We start from the raw sequence: 26,085 nt of genomic DNA, 5'->3' as shown, positions 1-26,085 counted from the left end.
ATAAAATATTAAATAAAATGAACAACAAATAAAATATTAAATAAAATGAACAACAAATAAAATATTAAATAAAATGAACAACAAATAAAATATTAAATAAAATGAACAACAAATAAAATATGAAATAAAATGAACAACAAATAAAATATGAAATAAAATGAACAACAAATAAAATATGAAATAAAATGAACAACAAATAAAATGTGAAATAAAATGAACAACAAATAAAATATGAAATAAAATGAACAACAAATAAAATATGAAATAAAATGAACAACAAATAAAATATGAAATAAAATGAACAACAAATAAAATATGAAATAAAATGAACAACAAATAAAATATTAAATAAAATGAACAACAAATAAAATATTAAATAAAATGAACAATAAATAAAATATTAAATAAAATGAACAACAAATAAAATATCAAATAAAATGAACAACAAATAAAATATGAAATAAAATGAACAACAAATAAAATATGAAATAAAATGAACAACAAATAAAATATGAAATAAAATGAACAACAAATAAAATATGAAATAAAATGAACAACAAATAAAATGTTAAATAAAATGAACAACAAATCAAATATTAAATAAAATGAACAATAAATCAAATGTTAAATAAAATGAACAACAAATAAAATATTAAATAAAATGAACAATAAATAAAATATTAAATAAAATGAACAACAAATAAAATATTAAATAAAATGAACAACAAATAAAATATTAAATAAAATGAACAACAAATAAAATATTAAATAAAATGAACAACAAATAAAATATGAAATAAAATGAACAACAAATAAAATATGAAATAAAATGAACAACAAATCAAATGTTAAATAAAATGAACAACAAATCAAATGTTAAATAAAATGAACAACAAATCAAATGTTAAATAAAATGAACAACAAATCAAATATTAAATAAAATGAACAACAAATAAGATATTGAATAGAATGAACAACAAATAAATTATTAAAATGAACAACAAATATTATCTTCTTCTATATAAATAAAATGAACTCATTTTTTCCCGTCGGATTTTGACATTAATAGGATTAAAAATCAAGATATTTCATGCAAATATAATATGCACAAACGGCAGAACAATATCTGAGCTGTGTTATAGGCTTATTATTTCTCAAATTCCTCGATAATCTTAGATTTCTATACTTTTTCTGCTGAGAAGTCACGGCCAAAATCGGTTAAGATCAATGGAAGTGGTAAAATATTTTCTCTCTAAAAAAATCCTCCTCCCCCTGCCACCACTTAACACCGTTTGGGGATCGTTCACAAGGAACAGTTGAGAAGAGAACACCGGTTTGGCTCCGTAGTTCTTTCATGTGAAGTTATTTAAAATCACTAAACTAAGCTGCAGTGCTCTGTGGCGCAGTGGTTAGCGTGCTGGACAATTCACATGATATTTTCACGTTCGCGCCGACCTACCGTAGTCGTTTTTTTTTTTTTCCTAAACAACTGGAATGGACTTTTCTTGGTGGCCGAACTGTTAACGTTGCAGATGTTTTTTTTTTGTTTTTTTTCACACTTTATTTTCCTACTTTTACTCATGACGCCGGGTTTGATCCTTCCTACTTACCTACCATAACATTTTTTTAAACTTCCCCCCGTCCCGGAAACAAACACTCGGGCAACGCCGGGTACCTCCGCTAGTATTGAATAAAATGACGACAGATTTAAAACTATTTTTTAGCAAATTCCTTTTTTAATCTTTTAAAGCTAAAAAGAATTGATTTAAAAAAATTAGATTTTTTTTATTTTTTCAATGAAAATCTAGCACACAACACATTGTTTTGCTTTGATTTTGGAATAATTTTTATACAGATTATAAAGGAACAGATGTTAGTTCACTTGCGCATATTTTTTTAATATAAAAAGAAACTATAATAAAAACTCAGTCTCCTCTCAACGGGACTTTTTTTTAATTATAAAAGAAAATAGCCGATTTGAAACCGTAAATTTTTAAAGAAGAAAATGTTTCAATGATTTTTAACTGATAAAGAGCGACTATATAGGGAGGTAATTCATTTCTCATTAATTAATGTTTGCGATGATTGTTTTACTGTGACACTGGACGTACGGACAAGTAAATTAATATTTACATAATGATAGATAGACAAATATTTACCCAATATATAGTAGTAATTTTAAAAGTGTAAAAACAAAATGACTAGAAATAAAACCAAAACATATAGCGTTCAAGTGGTTAAGTTTGAAAAATTTGCTAAAAATGACACGATGTGCATTCATTCTTTTTGCATGAATTTAAATATAATTAAAATATATTCATTATTATATCGTACCCAATATGCAGTAGTGATTTCAAAAATTAAAAAAAATATAACATGGGTGCTATCAGCTAGAATCGAAACCAAAACATATAGCGTTCCAACCTTAGTGGTTAATTTTTAAAAGTTTGCTAGAAATGACGTCATGAAGTTAAAATTTGAGACGGTTTCAAACAAATTTAGACTTTTAGTATAATAATACACACACACACACACATATATATATATATAAATATATATCTGTTTATTGATTGGGTGTGTTCATATAATTGACTACATACAGCGTTTATGTGTCTCCATACACTGTACGTGTCTGTGTTTACAAAATGTGATCTTTGCCAAGCATAAAACACCAGAAGCCAAGAAAGTGAAATCAATGCTTTGCAAACACCATCTTTGGCACATTTTTTTTTATCCCTTATCCGACTCGCTTTCTAAATACACATCAAAATAATTTCCACCACTCAAGACGCAGTTCTCTGCCTCTGCTAACTTTTGCCATCCGTGAGACAGCATACAAGCTAGCCCCATAAAAGCATTCATACATTTCAACTATTTAATCTCTTTTGTGTATCGCTCGGATGCGAGTTGTGGATATTTGTTTAGTTCTTGGGATGCAGGGTTGATGCTGCTGTCTAGATATCTTCCTCTCGGACTGATTAGCCTGGAACAATGTTCGTGCATGGAAGAATTGTGATAATGAAAATTTAATCAGCAGTTAACTTGATTTACTTACTTGCTGCACCTACCCACTGTTGTCTGGGATGCAGTGAAATTGTTTATTCTTAAATTTATATCTGTTTTTACATTCTGGAAAGTTATGCAGAAAAAGAAATATAATTTTAGTTGTAAGGGAGACAACTCTTTTTGTATTCAATTAAAAAATGATTTGCTTCCCTCTGCTGATTTTGTTTTTATTGTCACAATTGAATCTTTTTTTTCTTTTATGGAAATGGTTTCAAAGAAGACATGAAACCACTTGATGTCATCATCATCAGTGGCAGCCATGCTGTTTTAACAATGTCAGCGACCACGGCTCTTCAAACTGTAGAGCCATGGTAATCTCGGGAAGACAAGTAAAGACGGTAGTTTCCTGTTGCTTTCTGTCTTGATTCAGGAGTGCATCTCCCCCAGTAAGTTAAACACGTCCCCGGATACCAACCTGGAAATTTCTACGACTCGGCACGGTACATACAGCACCTAGCCTTCCCAAATGGTCACCCATTTGGTACTAGCCAGGCTCATCGTTGCTTGACTTTGGTGATCTGGCGGGAGCCAGTGTGTCAACGTGATTGTGCTGTATATAACATAATAGGTAAAAGAATTAGGCAATGTTAAGTTTTATATGGGTAGATTTTGATTCTGAAAAAAGCAATTCTTCCCACTTTGGCAAAAACATCATTTATGAAATGTGTGAAGTAAAGGATATATATATATATATATATGGTGTCCCAATAAAATGTATACACTTTAAATTATCTCAACTTGCTGCATGAATACACTATGCCACGTTCCCAAGAGATGTTTAGGAATAAAGAATGCCACTTCCAGCAGGATGGAGCACTTCTCACTAGCATCATGACGTAAGAGCATATCTTGATAGTCACCTGCGAAACAGATAGGTAGGACGAAGAGGAAGTATCAAGTACTGTCCACGCTCACAAAATTTGACCCTCTCCCCATGGAGTTTTCTCTTTTTTTTTTGCGGGGGGGGGGGTGCGGGTAGGGGGAATGGGGGCATGTTAAACACAGAGTTCACGCCACAAAACGAATTACAATGAATGAGGTGAAAGCAACCATTGAAAGATGTCAGCATACCAATTGGACTGATTAGGAACGTTTTCAATTCAATCAATTTGCATTGTTAGCTGTTCATGGACCACAATGGCCAACATTTTGAACACTTTTGATAATTAGCTGGTTTCTATATTTGTTCACAATATTTTGATGTATGAAACTTTTCTTTCTTATAATAAATGTTGGTTTTATGGTCATTTAAAGAGTGTATACATTTTATTGGGACACCCTGTATTTCTGCGGTAATATAATCTCTACCTATATAAAAGCCAGGTACGGCCAACGATGGAGTACTGTTGCCACATCTGGGCAGGAGCTGCTAGAAGCAGCTTATCCTGCCTTGACAGAGTTCAAAATAGATTTTATAGCTTAGTGGGGGATGCCCTTTTCTCTTCACTACAACCGCTTTCCCACAGAAGAGATGTTGCGAGCCTTCTCTGCTTTAACATTATTTTCATGCCAAGTGGTCATCTGAACTTCAATCTATGTCCTCCCATTGCCAAACTTTCATGAAAAACACTCGTCTAGCCAAAACCACTATCAATAATTTCCCACACTCTTTATCTGTACCTAAACCTAAATGTAGATTCCATGAACAAAGCTTCTGTCTTAGAACTGCATGCCTGTTGAACTCTCTTTCGATTGGCTGCTTTCCAGTTGACTACAATCTGATTGTCTTCAAGTCCAATGTAAACAAGTTCTTGATGAACCGTCCCATTAAGTAATCCAATTTACAAAATTCCCACTACTTATGTTTATTACGCTATAATCATATGGACTAATGTATCCCCATTAGCCCTTATCCTCGAGTGGCCTCTGGGCCTTCATAAGTGGTGATTCCTGTGTAAAAAAAAAAAACATCAGTATAAATTAATCAGATGAAATGAGACTCAGCACAAAGTAAGTTATAACAAGTTTATTATACAACGGTACAATGTAAAAAATAAGAGATTGACAATTGAATGTATCTTGAATGCCATAGTATCAAGATTAGCTTACTCTCTCCCATTGGTTATCGCTTGCTAGTGTCTTTTATAGACTGAATAATCCATCGTGTCAGGATCTTCCATTATATCAGTTTTATTAATTATCTACAACAAAACAATTTCTGATCTATTAGCCTACATGAGAGCTGTCTTCTATTTGTATTTGTTGTAATGGTTTTAGGGCATATTTTTTTGTTTTTCTTTCTGAAAAGAAGAGGTCTGCTCTCATGATTATAAAAAAGAGCCTTGTGCTATCCCAGTTATATTCAAAGGTAAATCCATATTTAGTAATTTATATATGAACTAGCGGGGTTGCCCGGCATTGCCCGGGTGTTTGGAGGTGTAAAAAAAAAAAAAGTTTTGGTAGGTAGGTAGGCTCGAACCTGAACCCTTGATGCGAAGATCGAAAAGAAAGTGTGAAAATTCTTGACATCTTACCGCTTGGCCACGACGGGACAGGAACTGAAAAGCGTTCAAATTTAACGATTAAAAAGTTAATTGACAGGTGCGTGAATTTAATGAGGTCAAACATCTCGCGACTTAACTTTGGCTGCAAGCCAGTTTTCCCAAGATGTTGGGGAAAACCAGCTCCCATAAAGAGGACAGTGTCCAAAAGGACTTTCCCCTGCATTGATCAAAGCTGATTACTTTTCTGGACGTCCCTGGCACTCGTGCCAGGGCGCTGGCTTTTCTGCGGATTCAGTTTTGCATATATATGGAAAAGCCAAACAAACACGCGGAGATTTTTAAAAATTGCGAAAATAGCGTGTAAAAGTTGCCCAAATTAAAGATACACGCGACCTTCTTTTGTAAATCAGAGATATTATAATCTAGATAGCATATAAAAATTTCTAATAAACAGTCCCCCCCCCGCAAGCCTTTGCTGTACATACAGAAAATGTGCACACACTAACACAACATTTTGCTTTTTATATATATAGAAGATTTTTTTCTTTTTGAATAAATAGATATACGAAGGTACATTTTAACAAATAAGAAATTGACACTCGAATGTAACTTGAATGCTGGAGTATCAAGATTAGTTTACTCTCTCCCATTAGTTATCGCTTGCGAGCATCTTTTATAAACTGAGTAATCCATTGTTAGGGGGTGTCAGGATCTTCCACTATATCAAGGTTGAAATAAGGAAATATTTCCATATTATCAATTGTATAGGATTACATTATTTAAAAAAAAACATGATGCAATAATAACTAAAAAATGTGTTGGAACCAAGGTAACAGTTACCTTCAATCCTAATTCTTGGGGCCCTGTCGGTGGGGCATTAGAATACGCCGACTGCCCCCCTGCAGAGGGTAAAAGTCCCTCAATGGGGGTCCTGGATATGACCTTAAACTATATCCAGTGGTGAGGCCCCAGCTTGTGGGTTTTGGGGAATGTGGAGCCACCCTTTAATTACCATTGCTCCCAGGCCCACTCTGACCTGGAGTGGTAGTACCTGTTAGGGTCCCAACTATGGGTTAAATAGAAACTGATTTGAAAACAACAAATATATTCTATTAAAAAATTTTTCTTCAAAATCTTTGGATCCGGCATTAAATAACCCGAAAAGGGTTGATATGCCGTAAAACAAAAACAACCAACCAACCAACCTAATTCTTGGATTAGGTTTCCAAGTCGATGCTTTATACACATGTCTGCTGCCCCTTTTGTCTTGATCTGCTTATCCTCAGACACCACCGATCTAATCTGTTGGCGAATCTGTCCTAACATTCACCACTTGTAACACCCATTTTAAAGCTAGATTGATGCCCTTCATCATAGCATCGAGCTCTGCAACATTGATATGGACACTATCGTCTTTCTTGCGTAACCAAGCAGCGTCTTCAGCAGTTGCACCTTCTATTTCTAATAATACCCCTCATGCCAGATTGCTAGCGTCGCTCCATGTCACCCCTTCACGGCTCCTGTTTACATGCCATTCTCCCTTCACCGGATCCACGTTTTTCACTTCTGCGGTGACTTCTTGTATCATGAGCAGCACTCCTCGGTCAATCACATCCTCCCATAGATCCATACCTGTCTGCCTATTAATAAAGCTGCATGCTGTTTGCAACCATCTGGCTGTGGGTAATGGCTAACCAACTTTCTGCATATTGAGAAAAGCTCTCTCTTGGTCAGGCCCTCCCTAGCTTCAGGGATCTCGTTTCCTGACCCAAACACGATCAGGATTCAGTTCTGGGGTTCGAGAAGGAGTGAGTCACTTGCTCAACAACAGCACGTTTATGCCCTCTTCTTTTCCAATCGACCACACCTGGCCTCTCGCCACCAATGTCACACCGCATAATCTGAACGTCAGGAACACGAAATACTTTTCAATAGAAGATGTTCATGACTCTTTTCTTTTTGTGTCCCTTGCAGGGAATTTTTCTCAGCTTTTATATCCTCCTATCAAAAAAAAAAAAAGAAGAGACAAGGAAAAAAATAGCTTTTCCCATCATGCCCTGCCTTCCCAAGATGCCCTTCGGTTATATAAATGAGCTAGCCATCCTTTCCTTCTTTCTCAAAGAGCGATGCAGGTACGCCCGGTACATCGTAGTTTACTTATTTTTTTTTGTTTTTGTTTCTAACTATAACCTAGCCTTAAACGGTACTTTTTTCCCCCCTTTCGCATATACCTCACAAACATCAACTTTCCTGCCATATTCTGCTGTAATCTCAATCCCAAAGCTGTTCCGTTTTCCAAGATTCAAATGGTTTAGCCGTCAATCCGTATGTTTTTACATGATTCCTCACCCTTTCCGCAGACAACGCGGTCTCGTCTACCAGCACATTAATGTAGGAGCAGGTGGTTCTCTTAACAGCATCATCTTTGGCCAGCATAGTCTTAAGAATTGCCATCATAATCTTTGGGGCAGAATTCAATCCAAATCCTAGCCTGGTCAAACAATAAATTTGACCTTTATACTCGACCAATTGATACCCCCATAGTTTTTTGGCCACATGGATTTGTAGGTTGATTTTAGATCCACAATTTTAGTTGATTGTCCCATTCTCTTCCACTTTCTCATAACTTTTTCACACACGTCAATTCCATTTTTTGTGTGACTAGCCACACTTTTTTTAAATTCTTGAAAATCCAACACTGACCTGACTTTTTTCTTGGTAGAGTGAACCACAAGTAGAGTTCCTTCAACCTTCTCTGACCATGGTATCAGAATTTTTTCGTCTATCCACCTCTCTACTTCCTTTTCAAACTATGATTCTATCTCTCCTTTCAATGTGTTTTTGTAGCAGTTAACCCAATTTGATAACACAGGTGTGTTTGCAGACCATGGTTACTCTACAGTCCACTTGTCGCCATCGAAATAGGCTAAAAAATCCTCATCCTCAATCTGACATGGCTTGGGTTTTGTTGATTGGACAATATTGCTATTGGTTGAACTTCTTGGCATTCTGGGTATACACTGATTGCCAAACGTCACCCGGCCTTTAGCTATCGTAACTCCTCCCAATTGATTCCCACAATAAGCCTATTCAGCACAATCAGTTTGAGTTGCAGCGGTATGTTCCTCACCACGAGCTTGCATCTGCCTCTCCACAGCACCTCACCTCCCTGTCGTCTACTGCTATAGTATTGCTTGCTCCATTCCATGAGTTGGCAACACTTGTAGTGACAAGCATAGTCGTGCAACCGGTATCGACAAGAGCTCTAGCCCTCTTCTTGTTGATAGTGATCACTATCTGGGGCAGCAAGCCCTCACACACCATCTCAGTATCAAAAGAGGTGACTACTGGCGTAATAGCACCACTTTACTTTACTTTTACAATTCGGCCACACAGAAAACAGATAATGCCTGATCACGACTCTTTACAATCTTTTAGCAGGTAGGGTCTTTAACATCTGAAACATTTACCAGTAAATTTATGCCTTTGTCCTCTCACCAACTGTTCCTCTCGGTTGGGATTGTTTGCCATAGAAGCTGCAACTGCCCCAGTTCACCAGGATGTTTTGCCAGCACCCTGACATTCCTCAAAATCTCCTTCCCCAGTAGGTCCTAGTTATGAACTTAAACTATATCCAGTGGTGAGGCCCCAGCTTGCGGGCTTTGGGGAGTGTGGAGCCACCCTTTAATTACCATTGCTCCCATGTCTACTCTGACCCGGAGTGGTAGTACCTGTTAGGGTCCCAACTATGGGTTAAATAGAAATCAACTTGAAAACAACAAATATATTCTATTAAAAATTTTTCTTCAAAATCTTTGGATTTGGCATTAAATAACCCGAAAAGGGTTGATATGCCGTAAAACAAAAACAACCAACCAACCTTCTCCAGTAAATGGCCTGATGATGTCGCTGCTTAGCCTTATTCAGTCACCCATTTTTGCTGAAATAGCTTGTAAATTTTTCCCGGTTTCAATGTCCAAAATAAAATAAATAAATAAAAACGTTTCCACCACTCTGCTGTCTAATTTCTTCCAACTGCAAAAACACAACTCTCTGCTCACAAGTCTCGCTCTTTCTGTCACCAAATCCTAAATTGCACTCTATAAAAGTTAGGTTTTTATACTACAATCAGCAGCATCTCATTTGCATAAAGTGATCAGTTGGATTAGCATAAAACCGGAAAGGCAGTCATTTTTTTTCTTTTTGTTTGCATGGGACTGCACAAGAAACAGGTGTGTACTGATTTTTTTAATGCCTTTTAATTACAGAATCATAGATTGGAGTCCAGTCGAGCACTTGCCATGAAAATGATGAATAGAGTAGAGACAGGCTTGCAATGTCTCTTCTGTAGAAAAGAGGTTGCAGGGAAGAGAAAAGGGCATCGTCTACTAGGTTTCAAAGTCTGTTTTGAAATTTGTCAAGGCTGGATAGGGTGCGTCGAGCAGTTCCTGCCCAGGTGTGACAACAGTACTCTGTTTTAGGACGTACCTGGCTTTTATACAGATAGAGAATTGCATAGGCAGTAAGATACCTACTGGAGCGGTAGAGTGATACAACCATTTTTCCAGCGATCTTGGCAACAGATTTGATGTATGTGTTCTATTTCAGATCAGGAATGAAGGTCAAGCACAGAAGTTCAATGAAATGAATGACTAATGCTTCCTCGGCGGATTATTTACTTCTTAGCAAGCTAACTTAAAAGATTGATGCACATGGACTAGGACATTGTAATAACATTTGACTTCAATAACCAAATTTTCCACATTATTGGCTGTCTCATTCGAACGGCTGACTTATCTCCCTAGCTCTCCTTGAAATCTGCTATCAAAAAAATAGAAAATGCCCTATTTACACGGCTTCCACAGAGAGACTGATTTGAAATGATTCGGTAGAAAAATAATAACAAGTAGAAATAGAATTTATCGAATTATCGGGTTGTATCATGTTTTAACGGGGAAGTGTAACGGAGCGTGTATGAGTGCATGTAAAAATATCAGCAGCAGACGAAGGATAGATTGATAGCGAAGGTATTAGCAGTAGCAGCCGTTTGAAGGCGTATGCTAATTAACAAGTGTGTGCTGAATTGCGTGACAAGAAAAAGAAAAAAAAAAACACCACGTGGTCGGAGGAAGAAAACGTAAGGTGGCGAGGAGAAAGACTTTTAAAAAGCATGTGTGTAAAAAGATTTTGGAAATATAATGAAATACGTTGTTTTGGAAGAACCACAAATAAATCCGTTTCATTTGCATTTAGAAAAAAAAAATGCTGAGTCGGATTTTTTTTTTTTTTTTTTTTGCTTTTTTATTTGTTCCTTTGCGGCGGTGCCAGACGGCATGTGGGTCCGAGAGAGGTTTGAATTGTAGCCATACAGTTAAAAAGTAACGCCACGTTACACTTCTGTTAATATATTGAGCAATGGCCGCTGTTTGTCTGATATCATTTTTAAAGCTATTAAAATCTTATTAGTTCAATGAAATTTGTTTAAACCAACCCAGAACAATTTTTAAAACCTATTGAAAACTATTTAAAAACCAAAAAACATTAAAATACATTTTTAAAAATCCCATTAAAATACATTTTTAAAAATCCCATTAAAATACGTTTTTAAAAATCCCATTAAAATACGTTTTTAAAAATCCCATTAAAATACATTAAGTAATTCGCTATTGTATTTTTCAGTCACCCACACACAGAATTGAACCTTCAACCTTCAGGAGAATATCACTTTTACAATTGAGTTTTCAAAGTACTACTCTAACCATTGGCGAAGTGTTTTTTTTTTTTTCTTGCTTTTTTTTTTCTTCTTCACAATGGAGGGTGAGACAGTCATTCCTCGAATACTCATAAAATTTAATTTTCTTATTTAAAAATAAAACTAATTCATCAATTTTATGTGATCATTGGAATATGATATTTTCGTTTTGTCACAGTATGTATGACACAGATTTTACTTTGTTTTTATCTCTACAATTATATAAATGCAATTTTGTGTGTGAGTTTGTTCCTTATAGATTCCGAAACAGCTGAACAGATTTTCTTTAAAATTTACAGAACTTTAGTGTATAAGTCTGGGAGTAATCTTAGTTAAGTTTTGTTTCAGAATACCCCCGATAATTATTGATAATCGAAACTGTTATTTTAATTTATCTATCATCGGTAAAGCCATTTTTTCTATACTGCTATGCGTAACAATGATAGAACAACGGGCTGTGAAACTTCTACTGTAGGTAAGTTGATAGTGTTTTCTTTTTTTTTCTTTTCTTTTTTTTTCTTTTCTTTTTTTCTTTTCTTTTTTTCTTTTCTTTTTTTCTTTTCTTTTTTTCTTTTCTTTTTTTTTCTTTTCTTTTCTTTTTTTTTGCATGACGTGGTCTGTAGATTCAAACCCCGCATGTAAATTTCTTAATGTTTTTTTTTGTTAACTGATAAGTTTATATAAAATAATTTTATAAAATAAACAGTAGGTTCTCTAGAGTGCAATGTAGAATAACGTATATTTTGGACTAAATTACTGCATGGAGGCATGTGAAGCTTCCCGGGTGATTTCATGGATTTCGATGACAATAAAAATATAGGAGTGTGAAATAGTCGTTGATCATCATTAAATCCCGGGCAACGCCGGGTCTCCCTGCTAGTAATTTAATATAATGCAATTTTGGACAAGAAACAATAATTAAAATTGAATATTTTTTAAACATAACTTAATCCTAAAACTCAAGAATGTTTTAGCATGTATTTTGTGTCATTTATATATATATATATATATATATATATATATATATATATACACACACATGCACACACACATATATATATATGATGATAATTGCAACGCCTTGTCAAACGAGTACCACTCCCTCAGATACTTAAAATCCATGAGCCCCAAAATTACTTTTTTTTTGGCGAATTCACACGCTCAAGCAGGCATGACACTGAAGACGGTCATTGCTATACATACATATATATATATATATATATATATATATATATATATACACACACACATATATCTATAAACATACACACATATATACATACATATACATACACACTTGCGTACATATACATACATATATATATACACACACATATACAGACACACGTATACATACATATACATACACATACATTTAAGTACATATACATACATATATATGTATTTATACACATATATACACACATATATGCATAGATATACATACATATATATAAACATACATACATACATACATACACACACAGATATATATAATGATGGCAGATCAATTATTACATGCTTCCAGCATTTCAAGCCTACATGCATCACAACTTTTTCATCGCCACAGGACTATTTTTTATAGACAAATGCCTGAGGGAGTATCTATACAAAGATGATGTTACAGAGTTTTAGCTTTGTACGACAGCTAAATCTCTCTCTCGGTTCAAAATGTTGATATCCAGCAACAAGCAAGAGCAAGATAGCCAGCAACTAGTTAAACTGCAGACCAGCTTAATGTGGTACTGGTCTCCTGCTTTATGGTTTTTTAAATCAGAGATTTGCTTCTCCTATAGGGGTTTCCTTCACCACGGCTTATGGGAGCCCTCCACCCTATATACACATGGAAATAAACACATGCATGCACACACACAGAATGCACACAAACATACATGCGCATGTACACACACATGCAAACATACACACATAGAGGCATGTACTTATATATGCATACACGCACATACACATACATGTAAAATACACATGAAGGAGCGTTCCAAAAGTCATATATCCTCAATAATTAGGTTGAAGGTCAATTCAATGAGTTTGACATGAATAAAACAAGAAAAACAATCCAAAAACAAACAATTTGTAGAAGCGACAATCACTCGGTGAAGTGTTTGTGCAACTTTACTAAGGAATGGATGTGGGAATCAGACAAAAACAAAATCCAACAGATAAGTACTAAAACGCCTGGACTTTTTTTTTTATAAATAAAATGTTTGTTTATAAGACTCACACTTCTGATATATATATACACACACACACACACACACACACACACACACACACACACACACACACACACACACACACACATATATACACACACACACATATATACACACGCATATATATACATATATATACACAATATACATATATATATACACATACATATATATATATACATATACGTACACACACACACACACACACACACATATATATATATATATATATATGTATAAAATATATATGGCGATTAAGCTACACTGAATATTCTGCGTTTCATCCACTATAGGATTCGTCAGGCGTAATCGCCATATATATTTTATAAATTACTAACTAGCTCTACCTACGTATTGAGCACTTTTGAAGTAAATACTTAAAGTTTACGCATAAATCTATACTTTCGTATATTAGGTTTATGTGAGTAAATGAAGTAGGTCTAATATATATATATATATATATATATATATATATATATATATATATATATATGCTGATTAACTCGACTTAATATAATAATAGGTTTGTTTGCTCGCTGGCACAAAAACAAAACAAACCCAGAACAGCTTGAAACCTTGCATTAATTATTTTTGCATTTGGAGACCAGAGTTAGTAATTTTATTATTGTCGTTTTTGTTTTTTTTGTTTTTGTTTTTTGTGTGTTATTATTCCGAATCGCAACCTACCTTTCTCTTTCTACCCTTTCCCCTCATCCACAGTTGTCTGTTGTTCCTTATTCTAAAAAATAAATAAATAAATAAATAATTGAAAACAAAAAAGAACACGCAATTTCTTGCGTGCGCACACTCACGCGTTTTCTGCGTGCGTTTTTAGGGGTACCTGCACGACGCGCGAGTTCCCGCCTCTCCTCCCTCCGTTCCATCGTTTATCTGAAGGAGAACTCCATCACTCCAACCGCTGTCTCCCTCCCGCTCTTCTATTCAAACCTGGTTGTTGTTATTATTATTATTGTGGTTGCGGCTGGATAATGTGGTGAGAGTTTCAGCCTTTTTAAAAAAACGATGAGACCACGACTACGACGACGGCATGCCGGCTTTACATCCATCAAAACCCAAGAAGAAGGTACGATATTCTATGTCTTCATCTTTTCTCAGGCTCCCCTTTTCCGCCTCTTCTAGCTTCTCATCAATCTCGACTTCTATCTCCAGCCGACAAAAAATCGTAATTTTTCCGTATATTTTCGTCTTCTCCCCGCTTTTATTTATAAAAATAAGAACACGAGAGGGGAGAAATGCAAGTCAAAAATCATCCGGGTTTCGGTTTATTGAGAGAACAGTAGCGTCGTCGAGAAACAGCGATTTCAAATAAATAATAATAATAATAATAATAATAAAGTAAAACCAAACCGAAGCAATCCTAATAATTTATTTTTCGGCGTATAAGCTTTAAATTTTAGTCTCTCATTTGTTATCGAATTGGCAGTTTAAAGGCTTTAAAAACACTTTTAAGCAAGCCTACGGAGAAATCACCGTGGCGACCATTTTTAATCTATAATAAGGGGGGGGGGGGCGAAATAATCATGTTTACATCATAACTTTCGACAATCAAAGATTATTTTAAATTTTAAACGTACAATTTGAAAGTAATTTTTGGCTGATGAAAATTTTTACTCAAATATTAAAAAAAAATAAATAAATAAAATGATCAAACATCGTTTATCTGCGCCCCTAAAACCAAATAAAACCCGTATTTTTCGATCGCGCCACTATTGTAGTAATGAACCGAGGCCCCTTATCACCTGATTGTCATTTTTATCCTTTTAGACAAACTGTTATTTTAGTTTTAAATTATTTGACGTTATTTGTTTAATTATTTTGTAATGTAAAATTGAACTTGAAACCTTTTGAGGTTGCCGTTAAAAAGATGAATCCCCTGTTATCTTTGCAACACGTTTCAACATTTTTCCTTTCTACGACTACTACACGTTTGGGTGCTTATTTGGAATTAAAGCCATTAAAAAACAAACAAACAAAAGAAACAACAAAAAACTAAATTGCAGAAAAATCTTTGATGTACGTATCCATCACGAAACGGAAATGTCCCCCCCCCCTCCAAAAAAAAAAAAATCGCGTTAAATTGATCAAGTAGTTTTTATTTTTATCGAGTAAATAATTTTTAAACGATTTAAAGCGATCAATGTAGAATCGGTAACATTGCAAGGCTGATCTCGCAAGTTTGAATTGTTGTAGACTTATCTGCCCCTTTTTTTTCCAAGATGGCGACTCGAAACGGTTTCTTTTGCTTACTCATAAAATTAGATTTTCTAAGTTAAAAAAAAAACAACAACAACAAAAACTACATGATCAATTTATATGATATTTGGAATATGACATATTCGTTTCGTGAAGGGTACGTATATCATAAAGGTTGTACCGCGAGCTTTTTTTTTTTTTTTTTTTTTTTTAATTTTTTTAATGTTGAATTTTAAATGAGAAGATTTAAATTTTAAATCATTTTGCGTTATTTATTTTGTGATGTGAAATTGAACTAAAACGGTTGCCGTTATAAAGCTGAGCTCAAAAAAGGATGAATCCCGTTATCTTTGCCAACACGTTTCAAATTTTTCCTTGTTTCGACTACTACACGTTTGAGTTGATTTTTTTTTTTTTTTAATTTGAGTTCTTCTTTTTTAAGAAACGAAAAAAAAACCCCAACTTTATTTTATTTTTTAACGCTGACAAAATTAGCAACAGTAATATTAATTACTCTAAAAACGTTGGTGGAGGTATTGTTTGTTATTAGAAACCCCCAGTTACCTATTTTCCCACGAACCCCCTTCTCCTTCTTCTAGAGTCATTCTGAGTATTATGAAACAAAAATTAAAATTCTCTCAGTTTAGAAGGATTTCTTCTTATCTAGCCACTTGCAGAATCGGTACACTTGGAATTTATTCATTCGCTAAAAAAAAAAAAAAAAAAAAAATAATAATAATAATAATAATAATAATAATAAAATAAGTTTACAAATTAGGCAGAACGTGATCAAACGAGTTGAGAATCGAGCGAGGATGACTATATGGTCTACTTTAAACCCATTTGACCCATTCTTACAAATTCTTTCACCATCTGTTTACTATTTTCACTTCGGCAATGACAACAATACCACATTTACTCTATGATGAATGACTTAAAATATACTCGATGGGTTCAAAATTATTTTACTTGCGAATACGACATTTTGATCTTCGCCTGAAGACCATGTTTCAAGTTGAGTCTTTATTTACTTAGAGGCGAGCAAAATTAAGACACAAGGTTGGTATCCAGTTCCCACCAAAAGGAACATCGTGGTTTGTAGTTGGATGAGAAGGGGGTAAAATTTGCATCAGTCTAGGTGGAACAACAGTCCCTTTCCTGGCCGAATACAGACAGATACTACACTTTGATCCGAGTTCCAAGTCTTAAAAGAAAAACTGCATTTTTAAACAATAGCCAACAAAACGAAAGCGAAGTGAAATAAATAAATAAATATTACCAAATGGCAGATAAATTACTCTCTACCTACCTGGATAAGTTTTTGAAAATTAAAAATAATGGCCACCAATCGTTCGGAAATGGAATGTTCTACCAGTATTTTGTTTAATTTTCTATTTTTGAGCGATTACCGAGGGTGTACATGTTAGAAGACCGACATTTTGTTTTTCGTTCTAACTCAATACTACTTTTGTTTCGAAGTAAAATGCTTTAAAATAACACACACACACACACACACACACACACACACACACACACACACACACAAGAAAATCGGTATTATTATACAAACACCGTGACAGGGTTAGGGTTAGGGTTAGGGTTAATTCGCTGTCACGGTGTTTGTATAGTTTTACCAGAAAATCTTATTCAGGTTGGTTCTGATTAACTTACCTTGCGTTTGGTAACACTTATTTGTTGTATATTGACCTTTTTTTTTTCACCCTCTCTTTTTTTTGTTTGTTTTGTTGACTAATTTTAAAACCGCGCTCAAAGTGAATGTTTAGACCAAGAAAAATTAAAAGAAAAAAACAAACATTTAATTATTCTTTTACTTTTTTGATAAAAAGTAAAAGGTTATAATTTTACATAAATAAAAAAAAAAACAGGTGCAATGTGTGTTTGTGATTCTATATTTTGGAAAAACATGATACAGTGCGACCCGGATATAAGAACCCTCGCGTCCGGCTCTTACAACTCTCTTATATCCGGGTTAGACTTATATCCGGGGGGGGGGGGTCTTATATCCGGGTTACACAGTACATTAACACATCCTCTAATTTGGGACCAGAGAAAATCTTTAGGGTTTAAATGCTTTTAGGGCACAACCTAATAAAATAAATAATTCAATACAAGCTTCTGAAATGACGAACGCAACAACTTCATAAAATGTAACACAGAACAGGTTTATTAAGGAGAATGTGACATTTTCCTTGTTAAAAGCTGGACTCCGGCTACCTGGTGCTATCGCGGTAGTTATTCCCCGTGGAATCGTCGATACCTTTAGAAATCACCGAGGTGGAGAGAGAGAAGAAAAGTGAGGTCCGTTCTGTTTGGTGTCTCTCTCAGTAAGGACGAGTTGTTCTTCTTCAAACCGGATGCTGGCCGATTTCCTTAGGGGATAGGAAGGATCAATGCGCCGTACCCCTGATTGGTCAGTATGTTGCCAAATAACACAGGGGAGAGGCATTGATTCGAGGAAGAAAAACATTCCATTTGTTTCTGCTATAAATCTGTCTTATATCCGTTTTTCTTATATTCGGGTTACACTGTGTTTACAAAAATGAAACGGTTAACAACAATAACAGCCTGTCAGGTCAAGATCACAGTGTAGTATCTTCTGATGCTGCATTGTGGGGTGACAAATAAATAGGAACAATAATAGCCTGTACATTTTTTAAGATAGAAACAAACATGTTTGTTTTCAGGTTCAATGATACCATCATAGTACCATTGAGCAATGCGTTTATTTATTTATTTATTTTTTATTTATTAATTTATTTATTTTTAGTTCAGGGGCGCCAGTGAACAATATTTGATTTTTTTCATCCTATTCGGACATAACTTTCTTAATTAGTAATTCAAAGATTTCAAAATCACAAATTTTTACAGAAATCACTCTGACAGGCATTTTTATTAAAAATAAAAACTTATCATGGATAAAAGATGACCGAAAAAAACTCCTTATTTTATTCGTAACTTTTGACATTCGAAATTGATTTTGAAGGCTTTAAACTAGGGGATGTAAAGTAATTTCTGACTAGAATTAAAGTCAATAGGCAGAAAGTTTAGTATTATGGTTCATTTGTGCTTATAAACAAACCAAAGCTGTATTTTGTGACCGCATGCACATGCATACATACATTCATACATAATACATACATGATGGTTGCAACGTCTTGTCAGACGAGTGCCACTCCCTCAGACACTTAAAGTCCATGAGCCCAAAAATGACTTCCATTGCCACAGGACCATTTTAATAGACAAATGCCCGAGGGAGTATCTATACACAGATGATGTTACAGAGTCTTAGCTTTGTACGACAGCTAAGTCACTCTCTCGGTTCAAAATGTTGAGATCCAGCAACAAGCAAGAGCAAGATAGCCAGCAACAAGTTAAACTGCAGACCAGCTTAATGCGGGTACTGGTCCCCCGCTTTATGGTTTTTTAAATCCGAGATTTGCTTCTCCTAGAAAGGTTGCCTTCACCACGGCTTACGGGAGCTCTCTCCACCCCAACACAAACATACATACACACAAACGCACACGGTGCTAGTTGGCCGTTGACCCCGAAAAAGGGTTCATTCGCCCTTTGGAAGGTTTTGTTTTTAATCTTTCAGGGAGACTAGCCATCCTCCTCACCAAACAAGTCTGGTGGGGGAACCAGTTTAGTCGCCGGTGACCCGACCATGAGGCAGGTAGTACTGGGTTACATAGTACCAGTAGCATATGACATGACCTGACATACATACATACATACATACATACATACATACATGTGTTTGTATGTATAATAAGCGTCCCAGAAACGACCGTATACAAAATTGTTTATGTTGTATGCGTGGCGTGGAGCGTACATAAATGATTTTTTCCTAATTTTATTTACTATTTTTAAAAAATTAGACAGAAATCGTGTTCAAATTTAAACATATTTTAACGTTTATTCAAAGATTAGGAAGAAGAATTGGGAACAGCTCATCTCGTAAAACCGTTCTGTCGCTTAGTAATTGGTGTTTTTTTTCTTATATATATATAACACATTTCGCATTCAAATTCAAAAATCCTTCAACCGGTTGTTCAAGAATTGGGAACGTAGCTCATCTCGTAAACCGGTTAGCGCACTTAGTAGTAGTTTTTTTTTTTTTTTTTTTTTTTTTGAATTGACCCGGTTTGTTGAGCCTTTCTTCACGTTTGAATCTTCGCTCAAATCTCGCGATTCACGTTCGCTACTCTCAGTCAGATTTGTGTTTGTGTACTTTTAAAACGCGTTCGACTATTGTTACGACTGTGTGTCACTGTGCATTGGCTTATATTACATCGAAATAGAGGAATAGCACTTTTACAACAGCTTGATGAGATCGTGCTGTGTTCCACGAACGATTTCGCGCTATATAGCAGTCGGAAGTGTAGATGATCGGTGTTTCGTTTTACAAGTCTTCCTTTTTCTTGTTGACCCAAGATGTACGCAGTTCGTTAACACATACCAACACAATGCTCACTCCCCATTTATTTGTTTTGCCCCCCCTCCCATGGTACCACTGTTGTACCTATTTACTATGCCTCCCCACGGGACAGAGTTAGACACCAGGGTCGTTTTTTTAACGTGGAGAAAAGGTACAAAAATAAAAATTGTCTCAGTCGTGAAGGATTTCTCCTCCACCGAAAGAGAACAAGAAATAGAAGTGCAGCATCTGAAGAACAGATATTACACTTTGATCTTGTCCCGATTGCAAGCTGATAATCGAGACAAATACAGTGGTATAATTAACAAAAGTAAGCAGAAGTACACGTCATGATTCTGGAACCATAACTGCCACGAATCGTTACCCAATAACGTGTTACTTGTAATCTTCGGGTATGTCCATCATTCCATGTATATCAACTTATTCGATAACATTCAGGCCAAGATAAAAGTGTAGTATCTGTTCTAATGCTACACTTCAATTTTTTGTTCTCGGTTTGTGGAGGAGAAATCCTTCACGATTGAGACAATCTTGGTGCTAGTGCACCTATTGATCCGCGCTATTTTTTAAATAGTATTGTCAAGTTTAATTAAAGTTTTATGATATCTGTTTTTATTAAATTGTACAGAACAAGTACAAAACACCATCGCCTTCCCATGTTAAGAATGGCTTTCTAAATGATAACGTTATTATTTCAGCACGGATCAGTAAATGCACTAGTACCACAATTTGTATTTTTGTTCCTTGCCTCACATTAAAAACCGACCTTGGTGTCTAACTCTGCCCTCGTGGGGAGGCAAGTAAATAGGAACATTAACAACCACACAATCCACGTATCCCACTAAGCCTTTCTCTTGCTTTATCCCTAATAATTCCCCTTTCTTTCTTTCTACTTGCTTGTTTTTGGTTCTTGAAACAAACCGGAAAACAGTGAGCAACTCGTATCTAGATAGATTTGGGAGGGTTCTAGTAACCACCATACTTAACATTTTGTTTTTCAGTAATCAATGTTTTGTTTGTTTGTTTGTTTTTTATCTCCCCCCCCCCCTATCTCATCGCCAATGAATTTGTACGTAACATTTTTTTGTAAATAAAAGTACGTCAAACCATTGGGGATAATTTTGAGTAGGTGAATGTGGTATTTTGGTGGCTGGAACTAGAGATTAGAGAGTTTAGAAAATAGAGCAAGAGGACGACAGCCGACCCCACCCCACTTAATTTTTGCCACATCTTCTTTGGTCCTGGATATGACCTTAAACTATATCCGGTGGTGAGGCCCCAGCTTGCGGGCTTTGGGGAGTGTGGAGCCACCCTTTAATTGCCATTGCTCCCAGGTCCACTCTGACCCGGAGTAGTAGTACCTGTTAGGGTCCCAACTCTGGATTAAATAGAAACCGACTTGAAAACAACAAATATATTCTATTTAAAAAAAGATTCTTCCGAATCTTTGGATTCGGCATTAAATAACCTGATAAGGGTTGATATGCCGTAAAACAAAAGCAAGCAAGCAACCAACCAACCAACCAACCACATCTTCTTTAATAAAAAAAAAAAAAAAAATTAAAAAAAAAAAAAGATGGAAAAATCTTTCTGATGTAAATACTCGTCACGGCATGTCTAATCGTCGACTGTTTTTTTTTTTTTTTTTTTTTGAGTTAAAGAAAAAAAGTAGAATGCTTTTTCAGTTCGTAAAGTTCACTGCGTCAAAGCATAGCATATGTAACGAAAATTTGTCCTGTTCCCTTTTCGACGTTCTCGCAAACAATCTTTCTTCAACTGATCTTACACAGCCTAACATCACAAGTACATCTGAGAACCTTTATTACCACACAAGCCGAAAGGCCCGACATATAAAATCGTCAGTAGGTTCTTTGATATGACAGGGGCGCGTTTCGAATGCATGTTTCTGTTTAAAGCACAATTTCACAAGGATACTTGACTTTCTCATTTTAAACTTAAATCCAAGCCATTATCACCGCACAAGCAGTAAAGCCAGGCATATAAAATCAACAGTAGGTTCTTTGATATGATAGGGGCACATTCTTTCTTAGAACTGCGCGCCTGTGGAATTCTCTTCCGTTTGCCTGTTTCCCACCTGACGACAACTTGGATGTCTTCAAATCCAACATAAACAAATTCCTGATAAACAGCCCCCTTAAGTAAGATACTTTATCAAATCTCCATTACTAACGATTACTACGATATTATCCCATAGATTACTGTACACGCAATAACCCTTATCCTCTAGTGGCTTCTGGACCTTGATAGGTGGTGACCTCCATGTAAAAAAAAAAAAAATAAAATAACACTGCAGATTTTCTAATTTCCAATGAACTTTGAACGGCTATAATTCAGTGGCTGATTGTGTTAGTAAAATAAATTCGGTAACATTGTTTGTGTTTTGCAAGCATCTATGTGCTATTTTAGACTTTACGAAATTAAGATTTCAACTTTCGGACTATCTAGTGATAATCTCCAATAGAATAAAGAGTGTGAACCATCTGTAGTAGGATAAGCATTATTAGTATATGTATTAGATTGGTGCAAAAAAATGTGTTTTTTTATATGTTGCAGGAGTTTTTAGCATATGTACGTTGCAGGAGGTTTTAGCGTATGTACGTTGCAGGAGTTTTTAGCGTATGTACGTTGCAGGAGTTTTTAGCGTATGTACGTTGCAGGAGTTTTTAGCGTATGTACGTTGCAGGAGTTTTTAGCGTATGTACGTTGCAGGAGTTTTTAGCGTATGTACGTTGCAGGAATTTTTAGCGTATGTACGTTGCAGGAGTCTTTAGCGTTTATACGTTGCAGGAGTTTTTAGCGTATGTAAGTTGCAGGAGTTTTTAGCGTATGTAAGTTGCAGGAGTTTTTAGCGTATGTAAGTTGCAGGAGTTTTTAGCGTATGTAAGTTGCAGGAGTTTTTAGCGTATGTAAGTTGAAGGAGTGTTTAGCGTTTGTACGTTGCAGGAATGTTTAGCGTTTGTATGTTGCAGGAGTGATTAGCGTTTGTACGTTGCAGGAGTTTTTAGCGTATGTACGTTGCAGGAGGTTTTAGCGTATGTACGTTGCAGGAGGTTTTAGCGTATGTACGTTGCAGGAGTTATTAGCGTATGTACGTTGCAGGAGTTATTAGCGTATGTACGTTGCAGGAGTTATTAGCGTATGTACGTTGCAGGAGTTATTAGCGTATGTACGTTGCAGGAGTTATTAGCGTATGTACGTTGCAGGAGTTATTAGCGTATGTATGTTGCAGGAGTTATTAGCGTATATACATTATAGGTATACTATGTTTTCACAATAACATGGGCTTTGTATTATTAGTATTACTCAAACTCCTGTTCTCATCTTGAGTATTATATTCAAAAGGTTTCCATGGATTCAACTTGTTATAGGTTTATCTTGTCAAACTTGGAAATCTTTGTCGAGAATCTGCACGTAATTTCAAATGGAATACTTCATTTAATCCACGAGGGTAGCATGCTTTTATTCTGTCAGGCGTAATCAGGTAGACGTCTTAAGTAATTTGCAATTGAATTTTAAATATTGCCCGTACTGAGGATTGAACCTTCACTTAGAACTGAATTTGACTTAATACTTTATCCATTACCCCATGGGTCCTTGGTCGACAGAAAGATTCCCAAGTTTGACAAGATACATCTGAAGAAGGTCAGAGATTATATTGGCTGACACGTGAGAGTAACACTCAAGAGTAGGACAGTGATCCAAATAATTCAAACTAGTGTGACCCGTGGAAATTTCACGCAATGAGCTGCCAAACTGTCTCAAACTTAAGACTGCACGCAAACTGTCCCAAAACTCATTGCCACTACTAAAACCGCTTGTACACTAACTTTAAATGTACTGGCGTCTATTGTCTGGTCATTTGTCACAATCACTGTCACATCTTGAGAAAAAGAAGGATAGATAAAGACCTGGCCAGAGATAGGTTAGTTTTAAAGTTAGTTTCCTAAAGCTATCAAACACATGTGATTCGACAGAAACACCCAGTGGTAGATCTTGTTTCCTGGCTAGGGCAACGAACGCCGTTTTTCCCCATTCCCAGCACGCCCCACCCCTAAAACTGAACATTTGGGAGTGCTTGAGTATAAGATATGCCTGAGCAATTAGATTGGGTTGACCTTCTTCTAATGGATTGAGCGTACCGGATTGACAGTTCCTGGCTGCTGTTCCCGACTGGTAGTACAGGAGCCCTAACTCTTTGGTAGCGCTTAGAGCGGCTGCTCCATCAACAGTTGAATAATATCGGGTTGTTTGTAGTGCCATGACGCGCATGGAAAGGGACCCTGCACTCATCCCCGGTGGGCTTTCCTGAGGCCACAATCCTAATTGGAGAAAGGTCAGCTGATGGTCTACTTTGTGATGCATGTCTGAAGCTCTGCATAACCTCTTGTTTAGCTCCCCCTTACCGAAACTCTTTAAAAAAAAAATATGACGACAGTACAATCTAAAAATAAGCTAAAACCAGGATTAGGGACAAACAAATTCAACTTGCCTCCTCCCTTGAGGCTCTCATTCACAAATATCCGTGGGCTTAGAACTAATTAGCTGATGTTGAAGCATTTCTCTTAACAAATAGCCGGATATCTTAGCACTAAGTGAGACTAACCTACACTCCTCCATTCCCTCTAACCACTTTAACATGCTTGGATATCTCCCACTCTGCCGTAAGGACTCTGACAGACATATGCACGGACTTGGAGTTTACATTCGTAATACCCTTCCCTTGACTAGAGAAACAAACCTAGAAACAGATGATCAAGCCTTTATGTGCTTTAGACTAAACATGCAACACAATATTAGCTACTATTATTTTCTCTACCGCTCTCTCTCGACTCAGGACTGCTCCATAATAAACAAAGTATCTGACAGCATAGACACGGCACTGTCCCTCGACACTAGCGCACAAATGCATGTATTTGGTGACTTTAATGTCCACCACAAAAACTGGTTTGGATTCTCTACTCACACAGATGCAGCGGGCAGCACAACCCATAGCTTCACTATATCTCACTCCCTATCACAAATTGTTACGTTTCCAACCCGTTTCCCTGACCAGGAAGAACAACATGCATCATTTCTAGATCTGTTTTTGACCACAGTTCCCGATGACTGCATAACGAAGGCCCACAGCCCACTCGGGAACGCTGATCATGCAGTGATAATGGTTGAAATCGCCCTAAACTCTAGAGCCAAAACTGAAGAGCCAGTGCTCAAAACAACAAGATATTATAATAAGGCTGACTGGGAAGCCATCAGGGAACTAATTAGAGATGCTCCATGGAAAAATATTTTCTCTCTCCCTGCTGAACAATGTGCAAACGAGACCACTGACTGGTTCAAAACTGCAATCGAAGCGCATGTTCCCATGCGGAAATTTTATAGTAAGCCCCACTCTCCCCAATGGTTTATGTCGACTTGTGCAACTGCCATTGCTCAAAAGCAGCATGCATACCGTAGGTTTAACCGACATAAGTCCAGTTCAAACAGACTGAAGTATATAGAAGCTAGAAATAACGTTAAGAAAGAAATAGCGACAGCTAAGAGAGAATTTACGGAAACCACTAAAAAGCGCATCGAAGCACAAAAACTAGGAACTCGAGACTTCTGGAAAATCTACAACAGTGTAGTAAATAATGGGCAATCAACAATTCCCCCACTAACCAACAATCACAAGGTTGTCTCCTCAGCAACCGACAAGGCTAACATGCTTGCCAGTCGGTTTGCCTCAAACTGCACACTGGACCCTTCCAACCACCCCCTACCTGACTTTCCTATGCGGACAGACGCCACACTAGACGACCTGAAAACCACCCCTGCTCAGGTGCATGCTATCATAAAAAACCTTGACACCTCAAAAGCATGTGGACCCGATCTTATCCCAGCTGTGCTATTAAAAAAGTG

The 26,085-nt window shown here is 36.1% G+C and overlaps 1 protein-coding gene and 1 pseudogene across 17 annotated transcripts in view; one reads left to right on the top strand and one right to left on the bottom strand.

Annotated features, from left to right (window-relative positions):
- Positions 1 to 26,085, top strand: part of LOC145249721 (E3 ubiquitin-protein ligase NEDD4-like) — a 622,527-nt gene that overhangs the window by 280,475 nt on the left and 315,967 nt on the right. For 2 of the 17 annotated variants that reach the window (XM_080111621.1, XM_080111615.1), the window contains exon 1: positions 14,319 to 14,577. The exons of 13 other annotated variants lie outside the window; for them this stretch is intronic. In XM_080111621.1, coding sequence (XP_079967747.1) covers positions 14,542 to 14,577 — 36 coding nt within the window. In that variant the 5' untranslated portion in view covers positions 14,319 to 14,541. Of the gene's footprint in view, positions 1 to 14,273; positions 14,578 to 26,085 lie in introns of those variants that run through there. 2 more of the 17 variants (XM_080111618.1, XM_080111623.1) reach the window with 2 other exon arrangements.
- LOC145249778 (5S ribosomal RNA) lies at positions 3,508 to 3,624 on the bottom strand (annotated as a pseudogene).

The sequence above is a fragment of the Euprymna scolopes genome, chromosome 28 (genome assembly GCF_053919585.1).
Source record: "Euprymna scolopes isolate OS-2025 chromosome 28, ASM5391958v1, whole genome shotgun sequence".
In the NCBI taxonomy this organism is placed as follows: domain Eukaryota; kingdom Metazoa; phylum Mollusca; class Cephalopoda; order Sepiida; family Sepiolidae; genus Euprymna; species Euprymna scolopes.
The sequence above is the reverse complement of the archived record's forward strand: the minus strand, read 5'-3'. Positions and strand labels throughout refer to the sequence as shown.